Source organism: Halichoerus grypus, chromosome 4 (assembly GCF_964656455.1).
Source record: "Halichoerus grypus chromosome 4, mHalGry1.hap1.1, whole genome shotgun sequence".
Taxonomy (NCBI): domain Eukaryota; kingdom Metazoa; phylum Chordata; class Mammalia; order Carnivora; family Phocidae; genus Halichoerus; species Halichoerus grypus.
This window is the reverse complement of record NC_135715.1, coordinates 164,757,091-164,783,828: the sequence shown is the minus strand read 5'-3', so window position 1 is coordinate 164,783,828 and position 26,738 is coordinate 164,757,091. Positions and strand designations below refer to the sequence as shown.

At 42.4% G+C, this 26,738-nt stretch overlaps 2 protein-coding genes and 2 non-coding genes across 4 annotated transcripts; 1 reads left to right on the top strand and 3 right to left on the bottom strand.

Annotated features, from left to right (window-relative positions):
* Positions 1-5,351: 5,351 nt before the first annotated feature.
* Positions 5,352-15,766, top strand: CMKLR2 (chemerin chemokine-like receptor 2). The gene is made up of 2 exons (XM_036107970.2): positions 5,352-5,403; positions 14,279-15,766. Exon 2 carries the CDS (start codon positions 14,307-14,309, stop codon positions 15,372-15,374), a length of 1,068 nt encoding a protein of 355 aa, XP_035963863.1. The 5' UTR covers positions 5,352-5,403; positions 14,279-14,306; the 3' UTR covers positions 15,375-15,766.
* A 7,884-nt stretch (positions 15,767-23,650) lies between these two features.
* On the bottom strand, positions 23,651-26,677 carry EEF1B2 (eukaryotic translation elongation factor 1 beta 2). The gene is made up of 7 exons (XM_036107972.2): positions 26,568-26,677; positions 26,189-26,338; positions 25,636-25,758; positions 24,849-24,975; positions 24,509-24,575; positions 23,963-24,088; positions 23,651-23,851 (listed from the first exon to the last, which is right to left on the bottom strand). The coding sequence occupies exons 2-7, from the start codon at positions 26,266-26,268 to the stop codon at positions 23,697-23,699; spliced, it is 678 nt and encodes a 225-aa protein (XP_035963865.1). The 5' UTR covers positions 26,269-26,338; positions 26,568-26,677; the 3' UTR covers positions 23,651-23,696.
* Positions 24,224-24,359, bottom strand: LOC118545639 (small nucleolar RNA SNORA41). The gene has a single exon (XR_004922181.1). It is a non-coding gene; the product is annotated as a small nucleolar RNA SNORA41 (small nucleolar RNA).
* LOC118545638 (small nucleolar RNA SNORD51) lies at positions 24,655-24,733 on the bottom strand. The gene has a single exon (XR_004922180.1). It is a non-coding gene; the product is annotated as a small nucleolar RNA SNORD51 (small nucleolar RNA).
* Positions 26,678-26,738: the final 61 nt, after the last annotated feature.

Here is a 26,738-nt window from a genome sequence, read left to right as displayed (position 1 = left end):
GAAGCAATTGACACAAAATTGTCACAGGTACCAAAAATCTCATCAATCAAAATGGATGCAAAACATCTGCTGAACAAAAAAATATCAAAATTGTAAGCGAAGTCAGGATCTGGCCCTGCTCTTATATGACCCTGCCTCACTTGCCTTACTCTGATCTTGGCCCTACATCATGCAATCTGAACTCTTGGGTGAGCTAAGGGGGCAAACAATAAGGAAATATTCCCATGGCTGGGATAATAGTAAATTATTATTATAATTGTAAGTTGTAATGGAATCCTTGAATGTATAGAGTGAGATGCCCCGATGTTTGGAGATAGATCACAAACTATCCACAGTAGTGTATTGATGTAAAATGGCTCACGATTGTTTTATTATTTTCTTTAAGATTTTATTTATTTATTTGTCAGAGAGAGAGAGCACACAGAAGCAGGGAAAGCAGCAGGCAGAGGGAGAAGCAGGCTCCCTGCTGAGTAAGGAGCCCAACTTGGGGCTCGATCCCAGAACCCTGGGATCATGACCTGAGCTGAAGGCAGGTGCTTAACCTACTGAGCCACCCAGGCGCCCCAAATAAAATCTTTTAAAAAGAGAGAAACAAGAAAACTCGAGATGTGACAGTGGGTCTTGCTAGCATCTAGGGAACACTGTCTCCATAATGAACCTGGCTCCCTTCAAAGGTTCTGGACAAAATGGAGCCTCACAGTGAGGTGTGGTTGGAGGGCTTTGATCAGAAGTAGAGACTGGGTTAAAAGTTTTCTTCCCTGGGCGCCTGGGTGGCTCAGATAGTTAAGCGTCTGCCTCCAGCTCAGGTCATGGTCTCCAGGTCCTGGATCGAGCCCCACATCGGGCTCCCAGCTCAGCGGGGAGTCTGCTTCTCCCTCTCCCTCTGCCTCTGCCTCTCCCTCTGCTTGTTCTCTCTCTGTCTCTCTCTCACTCTCAAATAAATAAATAAATCTTCTTTTTTTTTAAGTTTTCTTCCCCTTTTTTTTAATTTTCTTCTCTCTCATCCATGTCCTATGCCCGAAGCAGTAAGCTAGGACCTGGGTACGTGCCATTTGAAAGTACCCTTGGCCCTTAGGAAGCCAAGAAGAAATCCCAGTGAATCCAGGAGGAAAGGAGAAGCCTTTGGCAAATTCAGTCCTCTGGGTTCATACATGGTCCAGTTCACCAAGAGAGACTTCACCTGCTACAGAGCCGTGAAGACTATGCACTTGCATGAATGTCCTCAGACATCCAGCCACGGAGCTATGTGGGAGTTGGTTTAGGTTCCTGGTCAGATAGTTTGGTTCTTCACTTTTCCATATTTTGCAGGGACTTTAACAGCAGGGTCAGAACCAGCCCCAGGAACAGAATAGTTTCTGGGTAAACAGGGGCCTATGACACAGGATTAATATGCATCTGCGACAGGAGCTCAGAGTTACAACCTGTGTGCCCAGGCTGGTCCCCTGCGCCTAGGGGTGGGGGTGGCAGGTGGTGAGTGGTGAGGAGGTCTAAGAAAGAACCCAAGAGGCTCTCATGTCATTCTCAGCTTCCTCCTATCTAGTAATCCTCGTTTGTAGGGAAGACTGCTTCATTTTTTGTTTTGTTTTGTTTTTTTCATTTAGCCACAGGTATCGCTCTAGTAAAGGAAAGTAGAATTATTCTCTAAAGTCAGTGTCATTCTCAGAATCTCTTCTGCCTGAGAAAGGCTTCTTGTGCCTGGGGTGCCTAAAGGTTAAGAACATGTACATTCACAAATTTGGATAAGAATTGGAACGATGCCAGCTTGCTGGCCGATGGTTTTTCCAAGTTCAGCAATTTTCCTCGTCTTCAGTGTCCTAATCAGTAGATAGAAAATAAGGGCTCAAAAATAATCTCAAGAACAGTTGTCATAGATTCTTGCTCTTAAAAGATGAAGTTAAAGACCCCCCTTCATGCATGCCTCCGTGCCTTCTGGAGCCTCCCCATCAGGGAGCCAGCCTGTGCCCAAACCCCCCTCAGTGCCCACCCAATGCTATGCATCTGTTTGCCCGATTTGTTGGCTGGTAGGTTTCTAACATTCTCCGTTTTGAACAGCTATAAATTCTTGTTTCTACTAAGCCAAAATTTTCCTGGCTGTTATGCCAACATTTTTTTGCCCTAGCTCCAACATGAGAAACACAGAGAGTAAATGTCTCACTTTTTCCTCATCTTCGAGTATCTGCAGACAGCTATCAGACTCCTTCAGTTTTCCTTTCTCGCTGGCTTGCTTCAAACATGCCAACAAAGACATAGCTTCGAGTCCCCTCAGTCTCCCGAGTCCTTCCTTTTACGCTGCCTTCGCTTTCCAGTGGTCTTCTCGAAATCTGTTTTGCCAACCTTAAGAAACTCCTCCTAAGGCGGATTGACCATGACAAGATGGGGCTGAGGCTGCCAGCTTTGTTTTCATTACCATAAAATCATTTTAAATGTTCATGAAGAACGGCTCTAAACCATCAAAATAACAGTTCTGGAACCCAACTGTTTGATAATGATCCGTTGGCAAGACTTTCAACTTAGGCTTTATTTTATCTTCTGCGACTACATTTTATCCCACACCCCCTCCCATGTCCTCCCAGGGAGGGGAAAAAGGCAAAAATATTGTCAGGCATAATCTTACATGAATGGGCGGAAGTTCGAGAATTGTTGCCCTTCCCTCCAGCCCCCACATTTTTGCTGGGTGTTGAAAAAACTTTACTGTTGCAACCAAAACAAGTTTCCTTTCCAACTCCTTGACCAAGTTCACTTACCACCTCTCCCAGTGATACACAGTATTGTTTTGTGAAGTGGCTACAAATTCAGTCTATTCTGCAAGTCCCTTGATTTCTGTTCCTTCTTTAGAATAGCCTTCTTTCTCCTTTTTAATTTTTTTTTTAAGATTGATTGATTGATTTTAGAGAGCAAGGGAGAGAGCATGAGAGCATGCGAGTGGGGACAGGGCAAAGGGAGAGAATCTCAAGCAGACTCCCCACTGAGAGCAGAGCCTGATGTGAGCCTCCATCTCAGGACCTATAAGATCACGAGCTGAGCCGAATCCAACAGTCTGACGCTTAACCGACTGAGCCACCAAGGCGCCCAGGCCTTCTCTCTCCTTAACAAAGGAAACGTCTTAGTATAAATTAAAGTAAGACTCCAGTGGCTGCCCATTCAGTTTCCACCCTAAATTGGGTATTCCCCTTGGACTTCTGTAAATGTCATTGGCAATACGTGACTGAGAAGCAGGACGTCTTCAGTGCCAAGTAATGATGAGATAGAAAACCGGTATGTTATGGTAGGCTGCACAGAGTTATACTGGGTGCCCCTGACGTTTCGGAATTTAAACCATGGGTGGTACCTACTTATGAGAGGTCGTGTAATCGGTGAGGTGCCCTGTTGTGACTCCTGCTGCCAAAATCAATTCTTCAGGAGACATAATACTGTCAGAAGACATTTAAAAAGATGAAAGCTTTAGTGTTGACCATTTATGTGAATGAAAATATCCAAAACATAAATTGGGAAAATTCGGGTCTCTAGCAGCTGTGTAGTCATATGCCCTACAAAAATAAAGTTACACAAGTCCTGTGCCATCGAGGTTTTCAAATTCAGTACCCGCATTCCTTCTGCTAAAAAATTACTTGAAAAATCCCTTTTCAAGGAAATACTGATTTGGGGTTTTCTCTTTGCTATGACCAAGGTTTTGAAACATTACGTTATTGATGGTGGTGATTCTCCCAGACTCTGGGTAAAATTTGGAAAGAAGTGAGATAAAGACTTAGACTGTGTTGGGGTGCCTGGCTGGCTCAGTTGGTAGAACACGTGAGTCTTGATCGCGACTCTTTATCTCAGTGTCATGAGTCCGAACCCCATGTTTGGCATAGAGCTTACATTTAAAAAGAATGAAAAAAGTAAAAAGGCCTAGACCATATCCTTATTCAAAAGTAAATAGGTAGCTTATTTAAAAGAGAGAAGTAAGAGGAATATAATGCTCTATAGTATTCCATTTTTCACCACTCTCGGCCAGATATGGGGATAATAATGGTATCTGAGGGCTAGACACAGGGGGGCCCCCAACTCAAACACCTTCAGAAGGCAGGCATCTAACAATGTGTGAACTCCATACAGATTTAATATTTTTAAAAATATGAAGCCCACAAAACAAAACAAGTTTTTTAAAAAAGATTTTATTTATTTGAGAATGCGAGTGTACGGGAATAAGCAGGGGGGAGGGGCCGAGGGATAAGTAGGCTTCCCACTGAGCAGGGAGCTGGTTGTGGGGCTTGGATGTAGGGCTCAATCCCAGGACCCTAAGATTATGATCTGAGCCGAAGGCAGACACTTAACTGACTGAGCCCCCCAGGTGCCCCAAAAGAAAGCAAGTATTTATTTATTTATACTTTTAAAAGTTATTTAGGTAATCTCTACTCCCAACGTGGGGCTTGAACTCATGACCCCAAGACCAAGAGTGGCTTGCTCTTCTGACTGAGCCAGCCAGGTGCCCCCAAAACAAGTTTTTTTTTTTTTTTTAGTTTTATTTATTTAATTTTTGAGAGAGAGAGAGAGAGGCAGAGGGAGAGGGAGGGGGAGACTCTTAAGCAGGCCCTCTGAGATCATGACCTGAGCCAAAATCAAGAGTCGGACACTTAACAGACTGAGCCACCCAGGCTCTCCTCTGCCAAAACAAGTTTTTAAATCTCTGATTAAAATCTTCTCACACTTTTTTTTTTTAAGATTTTATTTATTTATTTGAGAGAGAGAGATAGCGAGAGAGAGCACAAGCTGGGAGGAGAGGGAGAAGCAAGCTCCCTGTTGAGGAGGAAGTCCCATGTGGGGCTCAATCCCAGGACCCTGAGATCATGACCTGAACCGAAGGCAGACACTTAACCGACTGAGCCACCCCAGAGGCCCCTCTTCTCACACTTTTCATGAAGTAACACAAACAAGTCCTCTTCTATTCTACCTCCCCCTCCACTGTGTGCTCGATTTAGTCCTGAACTGGCAACAATCAATAATCAAATCATGAATATGCTTTATGTGCCAGATCCTGAGTAAGCCTCTTTTTGAGGATTTCCTTATGTGATGATTGCAGCCACCCTAAGAGTTAGTGCCATTCCTATACCATTTTACAAGCGAGGAAGCAGAGGTTTTGAGGTAGGAGGTGATATGTCTAAGATTCCAGAGCCAGGAAGAGGTGGGACTGGGATCAGATAACAGGCATTGTGATTCCAGAGCCCATGGACCACTTTATTGCTGAGTATTTCAATTATACCTGTGTGTTCATTAGCTCAAAGTCTCGTAAACAAATTAAGCCTGCAAGTTTCTCCCTGACCCAAAGCTAATCGTTCACTGTTTTCTCCGAGCAATCCACAGAGCCATACGGATTGTACGACTCCGGACACGAATTTCTGGGTGAAGCATTGAAACAACGGAGACGTAAGTAGGTGTTGACTTTGCAAATATGTGCTGTGTCCTCTTCAACTGTTCAAGCGGAACCTGGGGTTTAGACTTGCAATCAGCCTGCAGGTGCCTTTTTATGAAAAGACCTGGACCCCAACAGAATGAAAATAGGTATCATTTCATTTCCACGTAATTCAATTGTTTTTTTTTTTTTTTCACATAAAGGAAGAACTCTCTCCCAACCCCACTGCCTTTAAAAGTGAATAAAACATTTGTATGCCTAAAATTAGTTAGCTTTCCTATCTGAGGTTCATTTTAATGCCAACTCAATAAAAAAGTCATTGTGAAGGTTATACTCAGTTTAGCTAAGCTTCCTGAAAGCGTCTATTAATTTCCCAGATGAAAGTCTATCAAAGATGTCTCCCTCATCTTTATTCTCACTCTCATGCCTAAGGCCCTTCCATCTTTGGCTTCAGTCATGGTGACATTCTCCCAAACTGCTGCCAGACAATCTTTACAAAAACAAAGGTTCCGTGGGGTCACTCCCTGCTGCAAACATTTTTACTTGCTCCCAACTGGCAACGGAATAAAATCCAAATACTAAACATGACATTCAAGGGCTTCATTACCAGAACACTCCCCTTTTTTTGTTGTCTTTTTTGAGCCAAACCAAAATACTTCCATCTTCCTAGCATGCCAAGGACTGTTGTTATTTATCTTAATGTCTGACATTAAGTAATAAACGACATAAGAACTACAGATAGGCGAGATGTTTCTCTATTAATGGCTATGTGATGCCAGGGCTTGGGGTGGGAGAAGCGATATGAAAATCACTGCTCCATCTCCTCCGATTGGAACAACCCAACCTTTTGTTCCAATTTAAACCTCCTTTGCTTCCCTTGACCGAATCAACAGAGTATCTTTATAAAACATTGCTATACTGCAGCATCTTCCAAGTAGAGATTGTTCATCCAAAGGGCAGCAAAATATTCTCCCGGTGTCAAACATCTTGAATACAACCTGGGGTGTGGTATAGAGTTTATATTTGATAGCTAGTGGAAAATATTGAGCAATGCCTCCAAATAACCACCCCCACCCCCACACACACACATTCTTTAAAAAAAAAAAAAAATCTCTCTTCCCTAAGAAGACAGCGCTTGGAAAATAAAGTTTCCCGGGTCATGGATCTATGGTATTCACCAGAGTTTCTCTGTCATGTCCATCGATTCTTTCTACTCATTCCTGTCGTCCATTCAGAAGCAAAATACATGTTCCCTCAAGGTTTTCACAGGAGGCACATTCAGCTCTCAAGTTCTTTTCTTACCAGGGTTGATGGGGGAACTCTACAAGGGCAATCCTCATAGACAAAGATCAGCAACATCAAATCTTTTTCTCTGTTCCAAGTACATTAGAGACTAACTTTTCTTAAGACTTTTGCAATTGTCCATAAAAATCCATCTAACTCATCACTATGGAACTAAATTAAACCCCTTTGCATTCACCAAATGTTCTGCCAGAAGGAATCTTTGTGTTTTGTCAAGGTAGATAAACAAAATGCTTCCCTCTATAGCCGAGCTACATTTAAAAGTTTAAAAGTTGAGGGGCGCCTGGGTGGCTCAGTCATTAAGCGTCTGCCTTCCGCTCAGGTCATGATCCCGGGGTCCTGGGATCGAGTCCCGCATCGGGCTCCCTGCTCAGCGAGAAGCCTGCTTCTCCCTCTCCCACTCCCCCTGCTTGTGTTCCCTCTCTTGCTGTGTCTCTCTCTGTCAAATAAATAAATAAAATCTTTAAAAAAAAAAAAAGTTTAAAAGTTGAAAGTCACCTTTAAAAGTAAAATGATACACATTTCTACCAGATGTCTTTCCCCAAAATCATCTGGGTTTTACAGACGATTTATCACTACGCTTTCTGCCAGGACTCTTGCAGTGAAATCTATTTATTCAGAGAAGAGTTCAGGCTTTACGATCTTTTAAATCTGAATAGAGCAGAAACCAATTTATTTAATTTTAAAAACAGTTCCCTGCTCCAGGACTAGACATTTGCCACTTGAGTCTCTGGGTAAATGTCACCCAGGAATGTGATAACGTGGGTCCTCCCAGAATCTGATTCCCCGCGGTAAACAAACCTCTTCACATTCTTTGGAAACCAAACCATACCCTTCAGGGACAGTCCCCTGATCTCTGCTCCACGCCGAGCGTTTTGCATGCGTTTCCAGCCGACTTGGGGGAGCCCGCGTCTGTTCTCACACACGGCGCAGCCTGGCACTTACTTAAGTGGCCCCTCAAAAACTGTTATGGTCACGTATGCCTTTGTTAGTCTTCATCTCAGTCGGAATAATTTATTTGCCTTTCAGCAGCACATATGGCCTAAGACAAATATAGTAGCTCTTTCCTCTTTCCAGTCAAGTCCGAAAGTCTCATCCTGGCATTGTTATTATTGTGCTCTTCGAAGCATTTCCACATCGAGAAAGCTGTACGAGGTCCCGATGGAAAGTCACTGCGGGCCAACACGGATGGACGCTGCCTGTTAAGTAAGAGACAGTGTTTCCCTTAGGCCTGGGTTTAAAGACTCACTTCGCTTGCTGTTCATCTTCATTTCGGGTGACTGCCCAGCAAGGCTCGTTTCTCTCGCCCAGATGTTTCTCTCGTTTCACTGCTGCGTCTGATTCTCATCCTTCCATCACTTTCTAAGCCATATGTGCATGTGTCAGAAGCACGTGTGTGTGTGCTGTATCCACATCATTAAACTGAGGACACATTTTCTCGTGTTTTCTTTCTGTATCTCTTTCTGCCCTTTCTCTCTTATCCCACCACAGATGAACACAACACGATTGATGATACAGCAGAATATCAATTTTTAAAAGTTTAAAAAGTCATCTCTAAAAAAAAAAATAAAAATAAAAAAGTCGTCTCTAGGGGCGCCGGGGTGGCTCAGTCAGCTGAGCATCCAACTTTGTGATTTTAGCTCAGGTCATCTGATCTCATGGGTCGTGAGATCGAGCCCCGTGTCGGGCTCCACGCTCAGCACAGAGTCTCCTTGTCCCTCTCCCTTTCCTTTGTCCCAACTCACAGCTAGTCTGCTGTATTAATTGGTAGAAAGTTAAAGTGAGGGTCTCTGGAGAGGCGTTGAGTAGTCTTAAATCTACGGTCGCCTTCCTGAGACCAAGGGGCAAGTCATTTGCAGAGGCCAATTCAGAGTTTCTATTTCCATTTTAGGGTGTAGCCTCCACCTTCACTGTTAAAAGCGCAAAGTTTTCAAGAGTTGGCCCGCCCCAGGGGTCACAAATTTGTAGATGGTCTGAATGCGGTCCACAGCGGTTTGGTTCTGAAATAGTAGTTTGGAAGCTGGAAGCTTTTCACATTAGTAACGTAGATATCCAGCCATTCTTCAAAAACTCTGACAACACTAAGCCCTTATTTCCCACACTGAGACAATTGGCTAGGACGGAGTAGCTGCTGACCACTGTGGGCGAGTCTATTGTTCTTCAGTTCCCTCAAATCCCATTGTCTCCCCAACCTGAACTACCACACCTCTTATGGTTACCTGCCCCCTGGGACATTTGAATTTGAAATAGAGGGCAGAGGATGTTTAACCTCTGCCAAAAGAGTATAGGTCTAATATCGTCACAACTCAAGATCTGCTCCTCATTTCCTTATAAAGTAGGAGTCTTATAGCTTACCATGGTCAATTGCAAACACTCCCTCATATTCGGGTCTCCATGATTGAAAAGGGTGTTCCTTAAATGACTCTTGCTGGGGTAGAGAGATCCTCCTTACAAGGTCAGCTTCTTTCTCTTTCTGTTGTCCCCAAGGGAAGCTCCCCACTCCCTCTCTCCCAGGAAGCTTCCAGAAGCCATGGCCATTGGTAGGAATAGCCACTTCCTCAAGGGTTTCTTGCAGCATCTTGTCACAGGACGTGGGCATGGCCAGGTCTCCGCCACAGTGCTTATAGGCAAGGCCCAGGGGAGCTAAATGAGTTAGGATACAGGTCCTGCTGCTTTAGCAAAAGCCCAAAAGAATAGCAGGGCCAATATGTTCTCACTTCCTCCAGAAGGAGAAAGGCCAGAGAAGTAGGGCAGCTGTGCTCCACGAGGTCATAGGAGGGCCCACGCTTCTTACAGCTTATGAAGACACATGTTTTCCTCATCCATGTGGTGCAAGATAGCTCCTCACTGCATCCATATTCTAGCCAATGACAAGAGGGAACAAGGGGTAGTAGAGGGCCTTAGACCCTGGTACACAAGGCCCCCAAGCCTGGGGGTCATTTTTTACTCTTCTCTTTCACATCTGATCCACTAAGAAACCTATTGATTCTGTCTTCAAAATACAAATTACAAATCAGTCTGTCCTTTTTTTTTTTTTAAGATTTATTTATTTATTTGAGAGAGAGAGGTAGAGAGAGAGCATGTGCGTGAGTGGAGGGAGGGGCCGAGGGAAAGACTCCCCACTGGGCGCAGAGCCCGACCAAGGGCTCAATCCCACAGCCCTGAGATCACGACCTGAGCCGGAATCAAGAGTCAGATGCTCAACCAACTGAGCCACCCAGGTGCCCCAAATTCGGTCCTTTCTCATCACTTCTGCTACCCCCTTGATCCAAACCACCCTCCTCTCTGGCCGGGATTATTCCAATAATCCTCGAATCGGTCTTGCTACTTGTACGCTTGCTTGCCCACCGCCACGGCCACCACTACCCACAGTGGTCTGTTCTCAGCATAGCAGAAGGAGGGATTGCACCATAATAGAAACAGATTACTTTTCTGCTCGGCTCAGATCCTTTAGGGGCATCCCCCGTTTCCCTTAGAGTAAAAACCAGAGTCCGCCAATGGCCGGCAAGTGTCTACATATCTGACCTCCCACACATCCTTGTTGCTTCTTTTCTTCTACTCTTCCCTTGTTCACCTTGCTCACCCTGTTCTAGACATACTGGTATCCTTCCCATTTCCGGAATACGTTAGAGGCACTTCTGCCATAAGGCACTGGCTGTTCCTCTGCCTAGAATACTCTTGCCTGCAATATCCACACGACTAACTCCCTTACCTCCCTCCGACTTTGTGGTTGCTGGCTTCCCAATGAGTCCTTCTCTGACCACCTTACTGAAAATTAGAGCCCCCTCTCCTTTTCCCTTTATTCCATTCTCCCCCCTCCCCAGTTTTCCTGCAGCACTTACCAGCTTTTAACACACTTTAACACACTATGTAATTTGCTTTTCTATTATGTTTATTTTTTACTCTCTCCGGCTAGAATCTAAAATCTAAAAGGGAAGAAATAATTGTCTCATTTAGTGAAGAAGCACAATTAACTAGAATAGTGCCTGAGAAATGTAGGCACTTACTGAATATGTGCTAAATGAATGAGTGATTACGATTCGGAAATGGTGGCTGCCAGCTCTGGGCTAATGCTGTGGGTTGAATTGTGCCCCTCCAAAAAGGTCCGTTGAAGTCTTCACCCTCAGCATTTCACAATGTGATCTTATTTGGAATTAGGGTTTTTACAGAGGTCATCAAGTTAAAACGAGGTCATTAGGGTGGGTTGTAATCCAGTATGACTCGTGTCCTTACGGAAGGGCAAATTTGGACACAGAGACAGACACGCAGGGAGAGCACCATGAGGTGATGAAGGCAGATATTAGGGTGACACACGTACAAGCCAAGAAAGGCCAAAGTTTGCCAGCAAATCACCAGAAACTAGGGAAAATGCAGGGGACAGATTCTCCCTCACAGACATCCCTCACAAGGAAACCACCCCACCTACACCTGACTTCAGACTTCTAGCCTCCAGACTGTGAGACAATAAATTTCTGTTATTTAAAAATTTTAAGTTTAGAGCACTTTGTCACATGAGCCCTATGAAACTCATATAGTTAGTCACGAGATATGTGCATAGGCATGAGATTTGGAAACTTAATTAGATCCGGAGGTGCCTATAAACTGTAAAGCAACATATAAACAAGCTGTAATAATTAAACAAGAATATGTCCTTAAGGGTTAACTGTGCTTGTCCAAGGACTCAGGGGGACAGTTGCTGAATTCTGCCTTACTTCTGTCTTTTCCCCATCCTACCCATATCCCTCACCATCACCACCACACAGAAACATCTACTCTAAGTCACAGGGGAATTCCTAGATTATATTTCCTGTGAAGGATTCAGCTGGGCAGCATTCAGCAACTCTCGAAGATCTTTCTCCAGGCTTGAACTAACTGGACCTTGTGTCTAATCAACTCATCTGCTTTCTGGAAGATTGGGGACCTCTCTGATACAGGGTTTTCTGTTTGAAGGGATTCTGAAATGGACGAGCTAGATCACTCATCCTCAAGGTACCTTCCCCCCAACCAAGAGAACTGGGAAGTGAGGTGGTTGGTGTCCTTCAGCAGGCCCTGTGATCATTTCAGTAATGGCATTAGAAGGGGCCGTTTCTGACTTTTGGTGAGGATAATGGTTCTAGTGCAATTAGGGGTCTTCCATTGGCTTTCTGTGTTTGGAGAATGAAGGTCCTTCTACTTACAGCTTAGGATTTTGTAAGGTGATTTAAACTGCCACCTGGGGCATTTGGCTTCAGAATTCCTAATAGCCTAAAAGGTCATAGGCACAAGGAGGGAAGGGTGTCCCAGTATACAGGCAGAAAACAGACAGGGAGTTAGACACTAGGCTAGAAAAGATTTGACATTGAGGAGGTTCAGCCACCAGAAGCAGTGGGCAGAGTAAGATCCCCAGACCTGCAAGAAAAGGGCAGCAAGAAGGAAGCCAATTCTTGCTCAGTGAAGTAGGATACATGAAAGATAAGACTTGGTGTCAAGAAAAAAGCCAAGATCCTGGGGATAGCATTGTGGGTCAAGGCCAGAGAGATTCTGGCAATGACGGTGACTTAGGGGTGAACTAACAAACTCTCTGGTTACATTTGGTTCTGAACAGGATCTGTAGCCGAGTCAATCATTTATCCAGCCCATGTTAAGCACCCGTGATATGTTAAGATGTGTACTAGGCACCATGAGGGTCAGAGATGACAGGCATTGTTCTCAAGGAGTTAAGAGTTTGGTAGGGCAGAAATTGAAGATAAACCAATGACAATTTATTAGTGTATTAAGTACAATAAGAGTACAGTGTCATACAAAATCATGGTAACTAAGGGCTCAGGCTCTGGGTCCAATAGATCTGAGTCTAGATCCTGATTCTCCAGTTATAGGTTGTGCGATCCTGAGCAAGTCACTAAGCTTCCTAAACTTCAGTATCTTTTCTTGTAAATGGGAATAATAGTATTACTTAACTACTTTATAAGATTCTCGTGAGGATCAAATTAGACCATACATGCCTGGCACCTAGACAATTCCCAATAACATTGACCTTTTTTTATAATAATAGTGATTATTATTGTAATTATCTGGGGAAGGTAATGTCAGGAAATGTTTCCAGGAAAAGGTGGCACTTAAGCTGAATATTGAAAAACAAAGAGAAGGTGGCTGGGCCTGGGATTGGGAGGGGGCTAATGAATGGCTTTTATTTTTTAATTATGTCCTGCCAGGCTCCTCAAAGAATTTGAGGTAGGATGATGAATTCGGTGTTAGTAGAATTTAATGTGAGATGTCTCTGAGCAACACTACATGCTCTGACCTCTTCATTCTAACCCTACTATAATCCCATATTTTTTTTTCTTTTAAAGATTTTATTTATTTATTTATTTGAGAGAGAGAGAGAGCATGAGCAGGCGGAGGGGCAGAGGGAGAGGGAGAAGCAGACTCCCTGCTGAGCAGGGAGCCCCACGCGGGGGTCAATCCCAGCACCCTGGGATCATGACCTGAGCTGAGGGCAGACACTTAACCGACTGAGCCACCCAGGCACCCCTATAATCCCATATCTTATATGTTTGCTCCATTAATTACTGTAGCTCCATGAAATGAATACAACTATTAATTTTCTTTCTTCTTGATTTTGAATACTAACAAACAGAAATAACACAAAATAAAATTGATGTAGTTAAAATTGTACCCAGTAAACTTTGTTTTGATTGTAAAAATGACTTTTACCTCTTCTTAATCCAGAAAAACTGGTCTTGATAGGAAGGAAAAAAAAAAAGATCACAAAAGAAAACTTAACTTTGGGTGAAATTATAATAGATAAATTTTGGTATGGGCAAAAATAAACAAAATAAAACTGAACAAATCACATTTTTGTTGTAAATGTAGAAGATAATTAATCCAAATTAATTCAAAACAAAGGAATTTCAATAAAATAAAAATTTCAATAAAATTTAGGGCACTCTATAGGAAATTGGTATAGAAATTAAATGGTCATAGTCAATTTTATTCCAAAAGATACCTTTTGGTTGAAAAGTCTTCCACACTGATATAATTCTTATGAACATGTTTGCATTCATAAACATAGATTCAAAACATCCATGGGTGCAAAATAGTGTGTCAAAATCTCCAGGTCTTGCCTATGACATCTGGATTTGTGGATTGATGAAGCAGTTGGAACTCTGTCTACAGCTTAGAAAGTCAAGGTATAACTAAGGGCTTTGAAGTCATCACCACATAAGTATTCCTCTGTTTTCTTTTGTATCTTCCATAAAATAATAATGCAGAGTCAGAACCTAATAAATGCCTATTGAATGTTAGATTCTCTCTAGTCAGGCCTATAAGCCTTACGGATAGAGGAATTGCCCTGTAGAGTCAATCATTTTAATTTAGCACTTACTGAATACTTTGCAAAAATGAGCTGTCACAGCTTTGAGAGTAATCAGAGCAAAACTGAGGTACCCCAAGATTTGGATGTCTAGAATATAATCACAGACCTTACCAAAAATTGTACTATTTCCATCCAGTTCATCAGATGAAACATTTTTATCCTAATGTTCCTTGTTCACCGAACATTTCCTCTTTTAAAAATTGTTTTCTTTCTTTTCAAATTTGCTTTTATAGATATCCTCATTCTCCACTTGACAAGGTCATGGAAGATCTAGAGGAAACATTATTTGAAGAATTCGAGAACTACTCCTATAACCTGGAATATTATTCCTCAGAGTCTGATTTGGAGGAGAAAGTCCAACTGGGAGTTGTTCATTGGCTCTCCCTGGTGTTATACTGTTTAGCATTTATTCTGGGCATTCCAGGAAATGCCATTGTCATTTGGTTCATGGGGTTCAAGTGGAAGAAGACAGTCACCACTCTCTGGTTCCTCAATCTGGCTATTGCAGATTTTATTTTTCTTCTCTTCCTACCTCTGTACATCTCCTATGTGGCCATGAATTTCCACTGGCCCTTTGGCATCTGGTTGTGCAAGGCCAATTCCTTCATTGCCCAGTTGAACATGTTTGCTAGTGTCTTTTTCCTGACGGTGATCAGCCTGGACCGCTATATCCACTTGATCCATCCTGTCGTATCTCATCGGCACCGAACCCTAAGGAACTCCCTGATTGTTATTATATCCATTTGGTTTGTGGCTTCTCTAATGGGTGGTCCTGCCCTCTACTTCCGGGACACTCTGGAGTTCAATAACCACACTATTTGCTATAACAATTTCCATGAGCATGATCCTGACCTTACTTTGATGAGGCACCATGTTCTGACCTGGGTGAAATTTATTGTCGGGTACCTCTTCCCCTTGCTAGCAATGAGCATTTGCTACTTGTGTCTCATCTTCAAGGTGAAGAAGCGAAGCATCCTGGTCTCCAGTAAGCATTTCTGGACCATCCTGGCTGTGGTCATGGCCTTTTTGATTTGCTGGACTCCTTATCACCTGTTTAGCATTTGGGAGCTCACAATCCACCACAGTAGCTATTTCCACCAGGTGCTTCAGGCCGGCATCCCCCTCTCCACTGGCTTGGCTTTCCTCAATAGTTGCTTGAACCCAATCCTTTACGTCCTAATTAGTAAGAAGTTCCAAACTCGCTTTCGGCTCTCAGTTGCTGAGATCCTAAAGCACACACTGTGGGAGGTCAGCTGTTCTGGCACAGTGAGCGAACAGCTCAGGAACTCTGAGACCAAGAACCCATGTCTTCTGGAAACAGCTCAGTGAGTTATCAGTAGAAGGCTTTTCTGGGGGGGGCCCTGACAAATGCTTTCAGATTATTTGGTTCCAAGGTATGGTAATAACCATCTCTTTCTGTTAATCAGTTTAGTGGCATTACATTTTTGTGTCGGTATAAAACGTAGGAAAGATCTTCATTTTTTCCCCCTGCAAATTAAATTATCTGTCATTCTTGCTAATTATACCGTCGTGGATTAGTCACCACTGTGGATGCAGTATCAGCTATTATTTTTTAAGTCCTAATGACTTTGAAGTCCTAAATCTTAATATTAGATGATTAATTCATTTCAAAAATGTTAACATATGTGCTGCTTAAGCTCACTTTAATTTTGCACCAGTAACCTGTTAGACATATTTTTCAAATGCAACATGTACTTCATTTCTTTATTTCATGAAATCTATATATGTACTTTTATAAATTAAAGTAATAGTTGGTTATAGTAGTTTAAGACATTATGAACTATTCATGCTTAGTGAAGTGTCCCAGAATCTAGTTGCTTGAAATGACAATTTATTATTATAATATCTCACAATTCTGAGTCAGAAACTCAAACAAGGCCCAGAAGGGACGTTCATCTCTCCACTTCACGAGGTCTGGATCATCAGTTGGACTGGGATGACCCAAATGGTAGAATTTTGGAACAGCTTGTCTCCTCTGCCCTACTGTTCCTTCTCTTCTTTTTTTTTTTTTTTTTTTCCACACAGCTCATCCAGTATGGTAGCTCAGGGTAGCCAGACTTCTTATATGGCAGTGTAGGGCTCTAAGAGACCAAAGTGGACATTTCTAGTCCTCTTTAAGCCTATGCCCACCCCTGACACAGTATCACATCCACTGTACTCTCTTGGTCAAAGTAGTCCTGGGCCAGCTCAGGTTCAAGGGGAGGCGACATAAACCCCACCTGCCAATGGGGATATGCTCCTATCTTTAATCCCTCATGAAATCATTATAAATATTAATGTTCTTGGAAAATTCTGGGTATGTGCAAATATGTATAAGATTGCTGTAAACATAAAACACTGACATCTAGATGGTAGATAGGCCAGCCTAATCTCAGAATGATTTCAGAAAAAGAAAGCATGTATGACATTGATATATTTCTACCTTCTATTCCTATAACTCTATAGATACAGACACCCGTACAAGACCAATAAAGTATACCTTTAAGTCAGTAACCTCTTCAATTTTAAAAAGCATTTAATTTTCTGTAATTTCTTTATTTTATTTTGAAAGTTGGGAGGGGAGCTATGTTATTTTTTGAATCAGTATCCTTTTTTATTTCATCTCTCAGCTTCTGGAAATGCCCATTAGCCCATAGCAACAATCAGATCTGGTTTTGGAAATTATTCCTCAAAAATGTGTGGCATAGCTCAGCATATCCCAAACTTCTGTCATCCCCCAATTTCATGATTTCTGCACACCCAGTATGGAGGGAAGGCAAGGAGAAAAAGGCTCATTGTGAGTGTCTGTCCCCTCCACGACCGGAGTTTAAGATATTCCATTCTGGGTTCCCCGTCACCTTCAAGGGACAGGCCCTGATTTCCCAGGATCAGGAGAAAAGCTGGAGGATCAAAGACAAAGAGAATTCCTTAGGCTCATCCTTAGTTTGAGCAGATGGAGGGATTCTCAAGGCTGTGGGAGAAAGAGGAAGGCTGAAGAGCAGGAAGGGGATTAAGCAACCAAGGGCAGAAGGAAATGATGGAGCAGATGGTGTTACCACCTAAGAAGCAGGAGCTTACCAAAGGCCTATGAAAATATTTGAGATCTTTAAAAAAATGTTATTTTTTATAACATTTAAAATATAAAAAAGGAAACTTGAAAAGTCAAAATTAATAAATACTTAATCACATGTCTATAAAATACACCTTTATGTCAGTGAGTCAAATGAAATATTTCATAGTTATATAAAAACTTATATTTAATATGGACTTTCAATATGTTTCAGTGTTTGATATGAGGAGTGAAACCGAAAAAAATGCTTTAAGGAAGGTCTATAAAGGTCTTTTTTTTTTTTTAAGATTTTATTAATTTATTTGACAGAGAAAGAGAGAGAGGGAGAGAGAGCACAAGCAGGGGGAGTGGCAGGCAGAGGGAGAGGGAGAAGCAGGCTCTCCGCTGAGCAGGGAGCCCGATGTGGGGCTCTATCCCAGGACCCCGGGATCATGACCTGAGCCCAAGGCAGATACGTAATGACTGAGCCACCCAGGCACCCCAAGGTCTACAAAGGTCTTAAAGGAACTCTGAATTCATTTGAGAACCTAAGGAAGGTTATGGGTCCTTTCCCTAGAAACATGCTTTTTTTTTTTTAAATCAGTCTCTGCCCAAACGTGGAGCTTAAACTCACAACCCCAAGATCAAGACTCAAGTCTCATGTGACTGCCAGGTACCCCTCCCTAGAAACATGCTTTTAAATAAAATATCAGAGAGTCCTTAGATCCTGGGCTAAAGACCCTAGTTTTAGTGGCTTTTAAAATAGCTGATAGTGGGGATGTAACAGAAATCTGCTAGTGAAAGTAGCAGCCACTACAAGTACTTAATATTTTATTCTCAGTTTGAGGGAAGATCTGAAGAGTAGCATTGGGCCTGGGCCTGGGGACTCCAAGCCTCCTCCCCTAACAGTTGGAATTTGGTTAGTGGGGCTTTCCAGGGGTCTCCTGATTAAGAGCAGGATGAATGACTAAAAGGACAGAGGCTGGAGGACAGGACAAGCACTGGAGCAATTAGGGAAGGAAGTGAGGGAGCTCAGTGCCCAGTTGGCAGAAGAGTAAAGAATCCCAGGCTCTCAGGGACTGGGGCATAGACACCAGGAGACAGACCTGCCTCTTTAATGGAAAGCAGCTCTTTTTTTTTTTTTAAAGATTTTATTTATTTATTTGAGAGAGAGAATGAGACAGAGAGAGAGAGCATGAGAGGGGGGAGGATTAGAGGGAGAAGCAGACTCCCTGCTGAGCAGGGAGTCCGATGCGGGACTCAATCCCGGGACTCCAGGATCATGACCTGAGCCGAAGGCAATCGCCCAACCAACTGAGCCACCCAGGTGCCCCGGAAAGCCCCTCTTTGAAGAGAGCAAGTCCCAGGGCCTCCAGAGGCAGGATATCAGGATTTGAACTAAAGCTCCAACACATGCTGTGTCTGTGTCCTTGGCTAAATTAATTCAAATTTCTAGACCTGTTTCTCCCATCTGCAAAATGGGGACAACAATAGTAGTATGCGCTACAGGGCTGTTGTGGAAATTAAATGAGGCAATGCAGGTAAAGCACTTAGAGGGGTACTTAGACCTATAAATAACTTGATCAATCTTAGCTGGTATTAGTCAGTGAATTCTTGGCATCTTCCAACCTAGTAACTGCTTAGTAAATGTTAGATCCTTTCCTCTTGGATGAATATAAACATTTCATAGGAAGAATAAGGGAGCTACACAGAGAACTTTAAAACAAGATAGTTTATACATATAAAAGACTATGTGCCTAGAGGTTGTAAAGGGCAAGAAGCAGAATAAAAGTTGAAAGATGTATTTGAAGTGCATCTTGAAGAATGACTCCAATTTTAACGAGTGCAGATGAGAAAAGAGCCTTTTCAGGTAGGTGACACAGTAGGGGCAAACATACAGAGGAAAACAGGCTATGGTCAGAAAAAATAGTGAAAAAAAAGTGTCCCATTTTCTAGGGACAGAGTGATGATAGAAGATTCACAAGTTGGTGTCCAGCTTGAATAGTAATCCATAGTTCCTCAATATTCTTACATATGGGCAGTTCTTTGGGGGAATGAATTTAAGAAGTCCATGACCATTTTCCTTTGATTTTTACTTTACTGAAAGCTATGCAGGCCAATGGCATTCCAAACAAGAGATGCTCATTTGGGTCATTTCTTGAATGCATCTATTACCATCCATACAGAGCGCGTAATGACAAAATGTGTTTATCAGTCTCAGTTCCATTTTAAATTTACCTCTATGTGACTTTATCTTCTCACTCTCCCTAATTGAGGATATGAAGCAAGGGTTACACCAATGAAATAGGATTAAATTGTCTAAAAGCAGGGATGAAGAACTTTCTTCATTCTATTGCCAACACATTACCTGGCCAAGGACCCCGGTTTCAGTTGTCTCTCACTAGGTGAATAATCGGGCAAATCATCTTTCAGAGTTGTTTCCTCATCTAAATGGTGATAAAAGTGTCTGCTTTGCTTATCTCATAGCTTATAATGGGGTCCAAAATGGACAATGTGATGAGGCATGTATTTTTGTATTTTTTTAGTTTTTTAATCTGAGGACAATAATTGCCATTGCCAAATTGCATTTGTTCGGGGTGGGGGGGAATACATATAGATCCCAAAACATGAATGCAACTCGTTTTGTATTTGTCTTTGTCCATAAGCTTATCTTTTCGTAATAGGGAAAAAAACTCCAGCATTTTTCAATGTTGCTCTAGTCTGTTACTTTTTAATTATATTGTTTATAAAGTATTTCCTTGAGTATATATGCCATAATTTAGCCATTTCCATTCATGTTAGGACTGTAACAATCCTTTTATTCACATGCTTCCATCCATACCACCTCCAGGTCAGAGCTGTCTGCCTTTGTCATTTTCTGCCTCAGAAAACTTCAAGGCTCTCCCCACTCCCCCCCCCCCACCCCCATGCCCCCACCCCCCCCACCCCATACACACACTGCTCTCACAGAAGGAGCCAGCCTGGATGTGCCACCTGGCCCCACCCTATCTAATCCCAAGCAGATACTGCAAAATCCAGCCAAATTGATCTAATTGCCTTGTAAACGTTGCTTTGTCTATTCTATTCCTGTGTTTTATCCCCTCCTGGAATACTCTTTTTCTTTCCTTTCCTTTTTTTTTTTTAACAAATTACTGATCAAGGTCCACCCAGCTCAAGTCCCAACTTCTCCAAAAAATTTTTCGATTCTAGCCTTCCTGGACCCTCTGAACTTTTGGATTACTTGCTTAATCACAAAATGACTAATTTTTAACAATTTTATGTGTGTTCAAGCCACCTCCCTATTCTAATTTTCTTACCTTTTTTGTATTTCTATAGCTTCTAACATAGTGACACTGAATCATTTTTAATTCCCACACTGTTCTCAGCCTTGTGTGAGGGAGGCCAAATATGAAAAATAAGTACGGTCTGAGTTACTGTAATCATTTATGGGCATACAAAAAAAAGCTGGCCTCTTATCTTTTGTTAATACTCCAAAGCCAGAAACAAACCAAAAAATCTCTCTTTCTCTATGTCCACCTATGCCTTCTGAGCCCATTGGTTCAAAAACAGGTTATTCAGTATACAGGCTCACATGCAAATGTGAGCATTGCTTATAACAGCAGAAAGCTGAAGCAATCTAAAGCTCCAATAAATAGACTGGTTAAATAAGATATGAGACAATGGATTATGTAACTGTTAGAAAATGAGAAAGCTTTATAAGTACTGACATGGAATATTCAAGATATAATTTCCAAGACATCCAAGTCTACTTTTATGGACAAAGTAAAAGGTGCAGAACAGTTTGCATTGCATGCTACAATTACTTCATGCATATGCTCACACTAGTTCTGGAAAGAGCTAAGAACCTGTTGACATTGGTTGCTTTTATGGAGCTAAATGGGAGGCCTGGGAGAGGGGGCAGTGGGGGCGGGGGAGACACACAAAGAGACTTCACTGTATAACTTCTTGTTTTGAACTATGTTACTGTATTATCTATTTTTTTTAATACAAAATTAAAAGATACCATTAAATATATTTATGTGAGGCCACGGAGTCAAGATTTTTTTTTTTTAAGATTTTTTATTTATTGGGGCACCTGGGTGGCTCAGATGGTTAAGCGTCTGCCTTCAGCTCAGGTCATGATCCCGGGGTCCTGGGATCAAGCCCCACATCGGGCTCCTGGCTCAGCAGGGAGCCTGCTTCTCCCTCTCCCTCTGCCTCTCTCTCTGCTCATGCTATCTCTGTGTCTCAAATGAATAAATAAAATCTTTAAAAAAAAAAAATTACTTATTTGACAGAGAGAGACACAGCGAGAGAGGGAACACAAGCAGGGGAAGTGGGAGAGGGAGAAGCAGGCTTCCGACGGAGCAGACAGGCCGACACAGGGCTCAATCCCAGGACCCTGGGACCATGACCTGAGCCGAAGGCAGACGCTTAACGACTGAGCCACCCAGGCGCCCCTGGAGTTAAGATTTTTAAAGTCATGTGCTTCATTTATCATTTTAAGATTTACAAGACAGCTGTTGTTTGAAATGACCATTCTAAATTTTTTACTTTTAACCACAGTTTTAATCAATGGTTTTTATCATTTTTGTTAATACTTCTTCCAGCTTTTTGGTGCTCAATCCCTTTAACATGTCAATGATTGTGAGCGATCTGGGGCTACTATTTACTAGTTGCTACATCTCAATCTTTCCATGGCAACATTTCCAGAATCCCCAGGCTCTGGTTCTACAGAAAATGAAGTGCTGCCCTCTGCTGGCTCTCAGGACACTGACAACCAGAAAATTTCTCATGACGTTGCAAGTACTTAGTGAAGATGATCGTAGTCATTGGTACATACTTGTACCAGTTAAATAAATTACCTCTCAAATTTAATAAACAATTTCCCACATTTAAGTTGGTCTCCCATATAAAGAAAATCAGATTGAAAGGAAAAGAATAGAACTGTCTGGTTTGGCTAGGAAAATTCTGACCTCAAACAAATCATTTAATCTTTTTGGTCTACAGATTAGAGACAACAAAGTAAGACTTTTAGAAGTCAGTAATTCCTGGGGTGCCTGACTGGCTCAGTCAGTTAAGCATCCAACTCTTGGTTTTAGCTCAGGTCTTGATCTCAAGGTCATGAGTTCAAGACCTTTAAGAACCAAAAGCTGCCTTCACCTACTTAGCTGCAGCACTACCTCATTTTTTAAAGATTTTTAAAACTTTGAGAAGCAAGAACAAGCATAAGCAGTGGGGAGGGGCAGAGGGAGCAGCAGACTCCCCACCAAGCAGGGAGCCCAATGTGGGGCTCAATTCTGGGACTCCAAGACCATGACCGGAGCCAAAGGCAGACGCTCTACCAATGGAGCCACCCAGGTGCCCTGCACTACCTCATTACTGAAGTCCCTTCACAATAGGTTGCTATCCAAATCCAAAAAAATGTCCCACTCAGTCCCCACCTCCACACCAAAGCCAGGTTTATGAACCACAGCCTGGGCATCAATTACCTGTATAACCTCCTTCCCACGACATAGTGCAAAACCATTCTCCAAAGCACAACTCAAGCTCTCCATCAGGGTGCCTGAGCCGGTTAAGCATCTGCCTTCTGTTCAGGTCATCTCAGTGTCCTGGGTTTGAACCCCTCGTGGGTCAGCAGGGAGTCTGCTTCTCCCTCTACCCCTCTCCCCTGCTTGTGCTCTGGCTCTCAAATAAAAAATCTTAAAATTAATTAAGTTCTCCCTTAACAGTATATGAGGCATGATCTTCAATTTGCAGTATTTGCCTTGACAAATTAATTTGTAACAAATTTTGGGAATCCTTCCTTGGACCTAACTTCCATCCTCTGGGTTAGGTGTCCTTTAGTGAAGTTGCACACCCCATCCTGTATCATATTACTTTCAAGTGGGATTTTTAATTGTGTGATTTTTCAATCTGGAGTAACCCCCAACTTGAAGATCCTATGTGACAACAAATGACTTCATCAGTCATTTAAGTCATTGAGCCATCTCAACATTTAACTTTTTCCAAATATTTCATTAACTATTCCAGCAAACAAAGAACATTCACTGTGCCCAGTTACCATCTTAAGCACTTTATATGTACTGATCCACTTCTCATCATTAAGGTACTTCCAACACTTCCATCGCAGAAAACCAGCCCAGGTATTACACTGAAACTCCTTGCAAAAAAGCCCAAGGTGTGAACCGTTATAATCTACAGGGCTAAAAAATCTAGTTGAAATTCTTAATCCAAAATTTCCCCAAGTGAAGCTTACCTGATTTCTTTTGAAAACAAAGCAAATATGAAACTTGCAACACTGTGGTATTAAAACCGGCATCCTTGTGCATTGGGTACAGAAACTATACTACGACTGAGTACATTTCTATTAATTTGTTTATAAAATCTATTCAACACCTACCTGTATTCATAGTATTTACGATAAATATTTTTCTCGTTTTTGGGCTAAATATCTAACAACGCTGACCCAAATTTATTTTTATGAATTATATACCCATTGAATTTCTTCCCTCAAAATGGAAACTACCCTACATAAGAGTCAAGAGCCAGCAGCTGTCTTTTAAGCTTTTATTTAAGGGCAATGATCTATGATGTAGATATTAGATCTTATTAAAAGCAGCCACATCCATGGACTGCACATAGTCCTCAAAAGCAGTAATCCGCTCCTCCAGCATATCTGTTCCAACTTTATCATCTTCCACTACACACTGTATTTGAAGTTTTTTAATTCCATATCCCACTGGAACTAGTTTAGCTGAAAAGAACATTAAGAAAAATATTAGTTAGCAAAGTCCTGTTGATTGACAAACATTTTAACTATGCAACTTCCAGATGCCACTTCCAAAAAAGCAAAGATTGAACTCACAAGAGCCCCAGACCAAACCGTCTGCCTGAATGCTTCGGACACACTCCTCTAGTTTTGCCATATCTGTCTCATCGTCCCAAGGTTTCACATCTAGTAATATGGAAGACTTGGCCACAAGTGCAGGTTCTAAAAAAAAAAGGTACAACCAGCATTATTCAGACACTCAGTTATGTTTTTCATTTTAGTTGATGACACCTTTATAATCTTAATCTGTTTCCTAATGGATCATCTCCTCAGCCAAACAAAACTACAGAACACATCTTATGTTTGCTACGCACATGCCCACTTTCTGTTGTGCTAAGAAAGAGGTACTGAATTGTGTAGTAACAGTTTCTTTCCCACAGAGGAATGCCACAACTGCTACCATAAGAACAGCTGCAGACCAGTAGCTGTGGAAGTTTTATGAAGAACCACCTATATAGGTTTTTAAATACTGACCTAGTTAACAAACGCAGAGGCAATTACTTTGGAAATCAAGCTTCAGAAAAGATTACTCACATTACTATGAAATGAAGTTAAAGCAGCACAAATTATAAAATGACCTACTTTTGGCTTTCTTTGACTCATACTGTGCAAGGCGTTCCTCTCTTAGCCTCTTCGCTTCTTCACTTTCCTATAAAGAAAAATTAAGTATGTTTCACAAAGCTGGTTGTTCCTCAGCTTAATGCTAGTAGAACCATCAGAGCAAAGACCAGTTTTTTCAGAAAAAAGCAAATCCATCACAAGCTCAGCCGAAAGATGGTGATTTGATTTTATTCATCATGTAACCAGTGAGAATTTTTAAAAGTCAGGTAATAAAGTGGTGAAACTAGAATTCAAATCCAGGCAATTTCACCACAGAGCCTATGATTAAGCTCATTGATATACATATTAATTTATGCCATACCTCCTCATCATCAGATCCAAAGAGATCAATGTCATCATCATCTTTACTATCTGTAGCTCCACTTCCTGTGGTGTCTTCCACATTAGCAGGGCCATACTTGCCCAAAGCTTTCTTCACTCCTGGAAGGCTTGAAAAAAAACTTAAGTTCAACCACCACTAGGTCAGTATGTTCTTTTTCAGACAGCACATGAGAACTTGTTTCCATCACTATTTACCAATAGATCCCTTCTGTACTAAGAATTTACCCTTAAACAGTAAATACTTATGTATTTATATACCCTTAAAAGTAAATACTTTTGAATGTTTAACTCCTCACCCAACAAACATTAGTAGCATGTGAGACATTATATTCAATACTCACTATGATTTACTCTTTCAGTATGAGTATTTCTGTTTGAGATTTCATTAAGTATGCTCAGTTCCATTCTTAGTGAACTGGAGTCCACTTCCCCAAACTTCCACCCTTGTTGGCAGTTTCAGAAGAATGGCCAAGGACTGAATGAATGAGCCACCCTCTCACCCCAGAGGTGGGCCCCCCAGGTCAGGGTGGAGGCACATTGTCAGGGCATTGTGGGGAAAAGTTGAATTGCTGTTGTCCATGTTCTACCTGTTCTGTGAAAAAATGGAGGACTTCAGTCTCTTGGCCTTCTCAAGTCACAAAGATAATTTAGCTTACAATATCCCAAACAAAACTGAAGTAGCCTGGGTCCAATTTTGTCATGTGAAACTCCTGAGTTTAAGCTTAGAAAGCGTTCTGTTCTTCAGATAAATACAAAGGTAATTTTACCTGGCCTTCTCCTTTTCGTAAGACTTGATGTGATTATACCAACGGAGGGCATGATACAAGTCGGCAGGTGGGGGGCCGGAGACTGCTTCAAACACTGCCACGTCTGCTTGTGACGGCACATACCTGCCAAGGATACAAAAATTACACACACCTTTAGGAGAAAATCTACAAACATCAGCAAATAAATGACAAACGGCACATCCGTCAAACTAATTACTGTGAACTGGCCCATTTGCTACTGGGCAACCTAAGCTGCTGTATTTATTTTGTAAAATAAACTCAAGACCGGGGTCCATGTGTTTGGTTTTCCGCCCTACCCTGAGAATCCCTGCCACTTCGTGGACCTCAAAGTTTGTAATCTCTAACGGGAGACCTACAAGCTTACTTCCACAAACTGAGTGAACAACTGAGGGAAAACCCTGGCTGAATCCAGTCAGTGGAAAGAAAGCATATGTTCAACCCTTCGCCCCTCGCAGCCCCGCTACCTTTCCCCCAGCGGCGGCGGCAGAGGCCGCGCCACGTGGCCCGGCCCCAAGCCCGGGCCCGTCCTCACCCCTCGATGTAGCTCTTGTCCGCTAGGTAGTCGTTGAGCACCTGGAGACCGGCGGGGCTTTTCAGGTCTCCAAAACCCATGCCGTCGGCTGATCCCAGGAACCGGGTGACAGCGAAGTAAAAGATGAGCGGAGGTAGTCGGCGCCTAGCGCTAAGAAGAAAAAAAAAAAGGGCCGCAAGAGGCCGGAAAATGCCTTATATAGAGACGGAGGCGTTTCCCTCTGCCGCACAGGGTCGAAGGTTAAAGGTCAAGTACGTTAATATCCTCATTACTCCACGAAAAAACTCGAGAGCTCTGAATTGAACGCCCCACAAATTATCTGCGGGCCTCTATGTGTTTAGGAATAAATTAATAAAAGGGGTATTTCTTAAATTAGTACCTCCGCGGCTCCGGAACACTACAGGAACCGCCCCTCGAAGCGCCGGAGATGACCGAAGACGCTCGGCTTCAGGCGCCTGACCACTTCCGGCGGAACTGCGGTTCCAAACTGTCTCCCCGTCCCCGCCCCTGCCCCCGCCCCCTCCAGGCTGCCCGCCCTCCGCCCCGCCCC

Excerpts from the sequence above, each read along its gene's own strand:
- EEF1B2 (XM_036107972.2), bottom strand. The coding sequence starts at position 26,268 with ATGGGTTTTGGAGACCTGAAAAGCCCCGCCGGTCTCCAGGTGCTCAAC. Across the intron at positions 24,976-25,635 it reads TACGAAAAGGAGAAGGCCAG|CCTTCCAGGAGTGAAGAAAG; the intron begins GTAAAATTACCT and ends TTTTTTTTCAAG. Across the intron at positions 23,852-23,962 it reads CGGTTTGGTCTGGGGCTCTT|CTAAACTAGTTCCAGTGGGA; the intron begins GTGAGTTCAATC and ends TGTTCTTTTCAG.
- CMKLR2 (XM_036107970.2), top strand. The coding sequence starts at position 14,307 with ATGGAAGATCTAGAGGAAACATTATTTGAAGAATTCGAGAACTACTCC.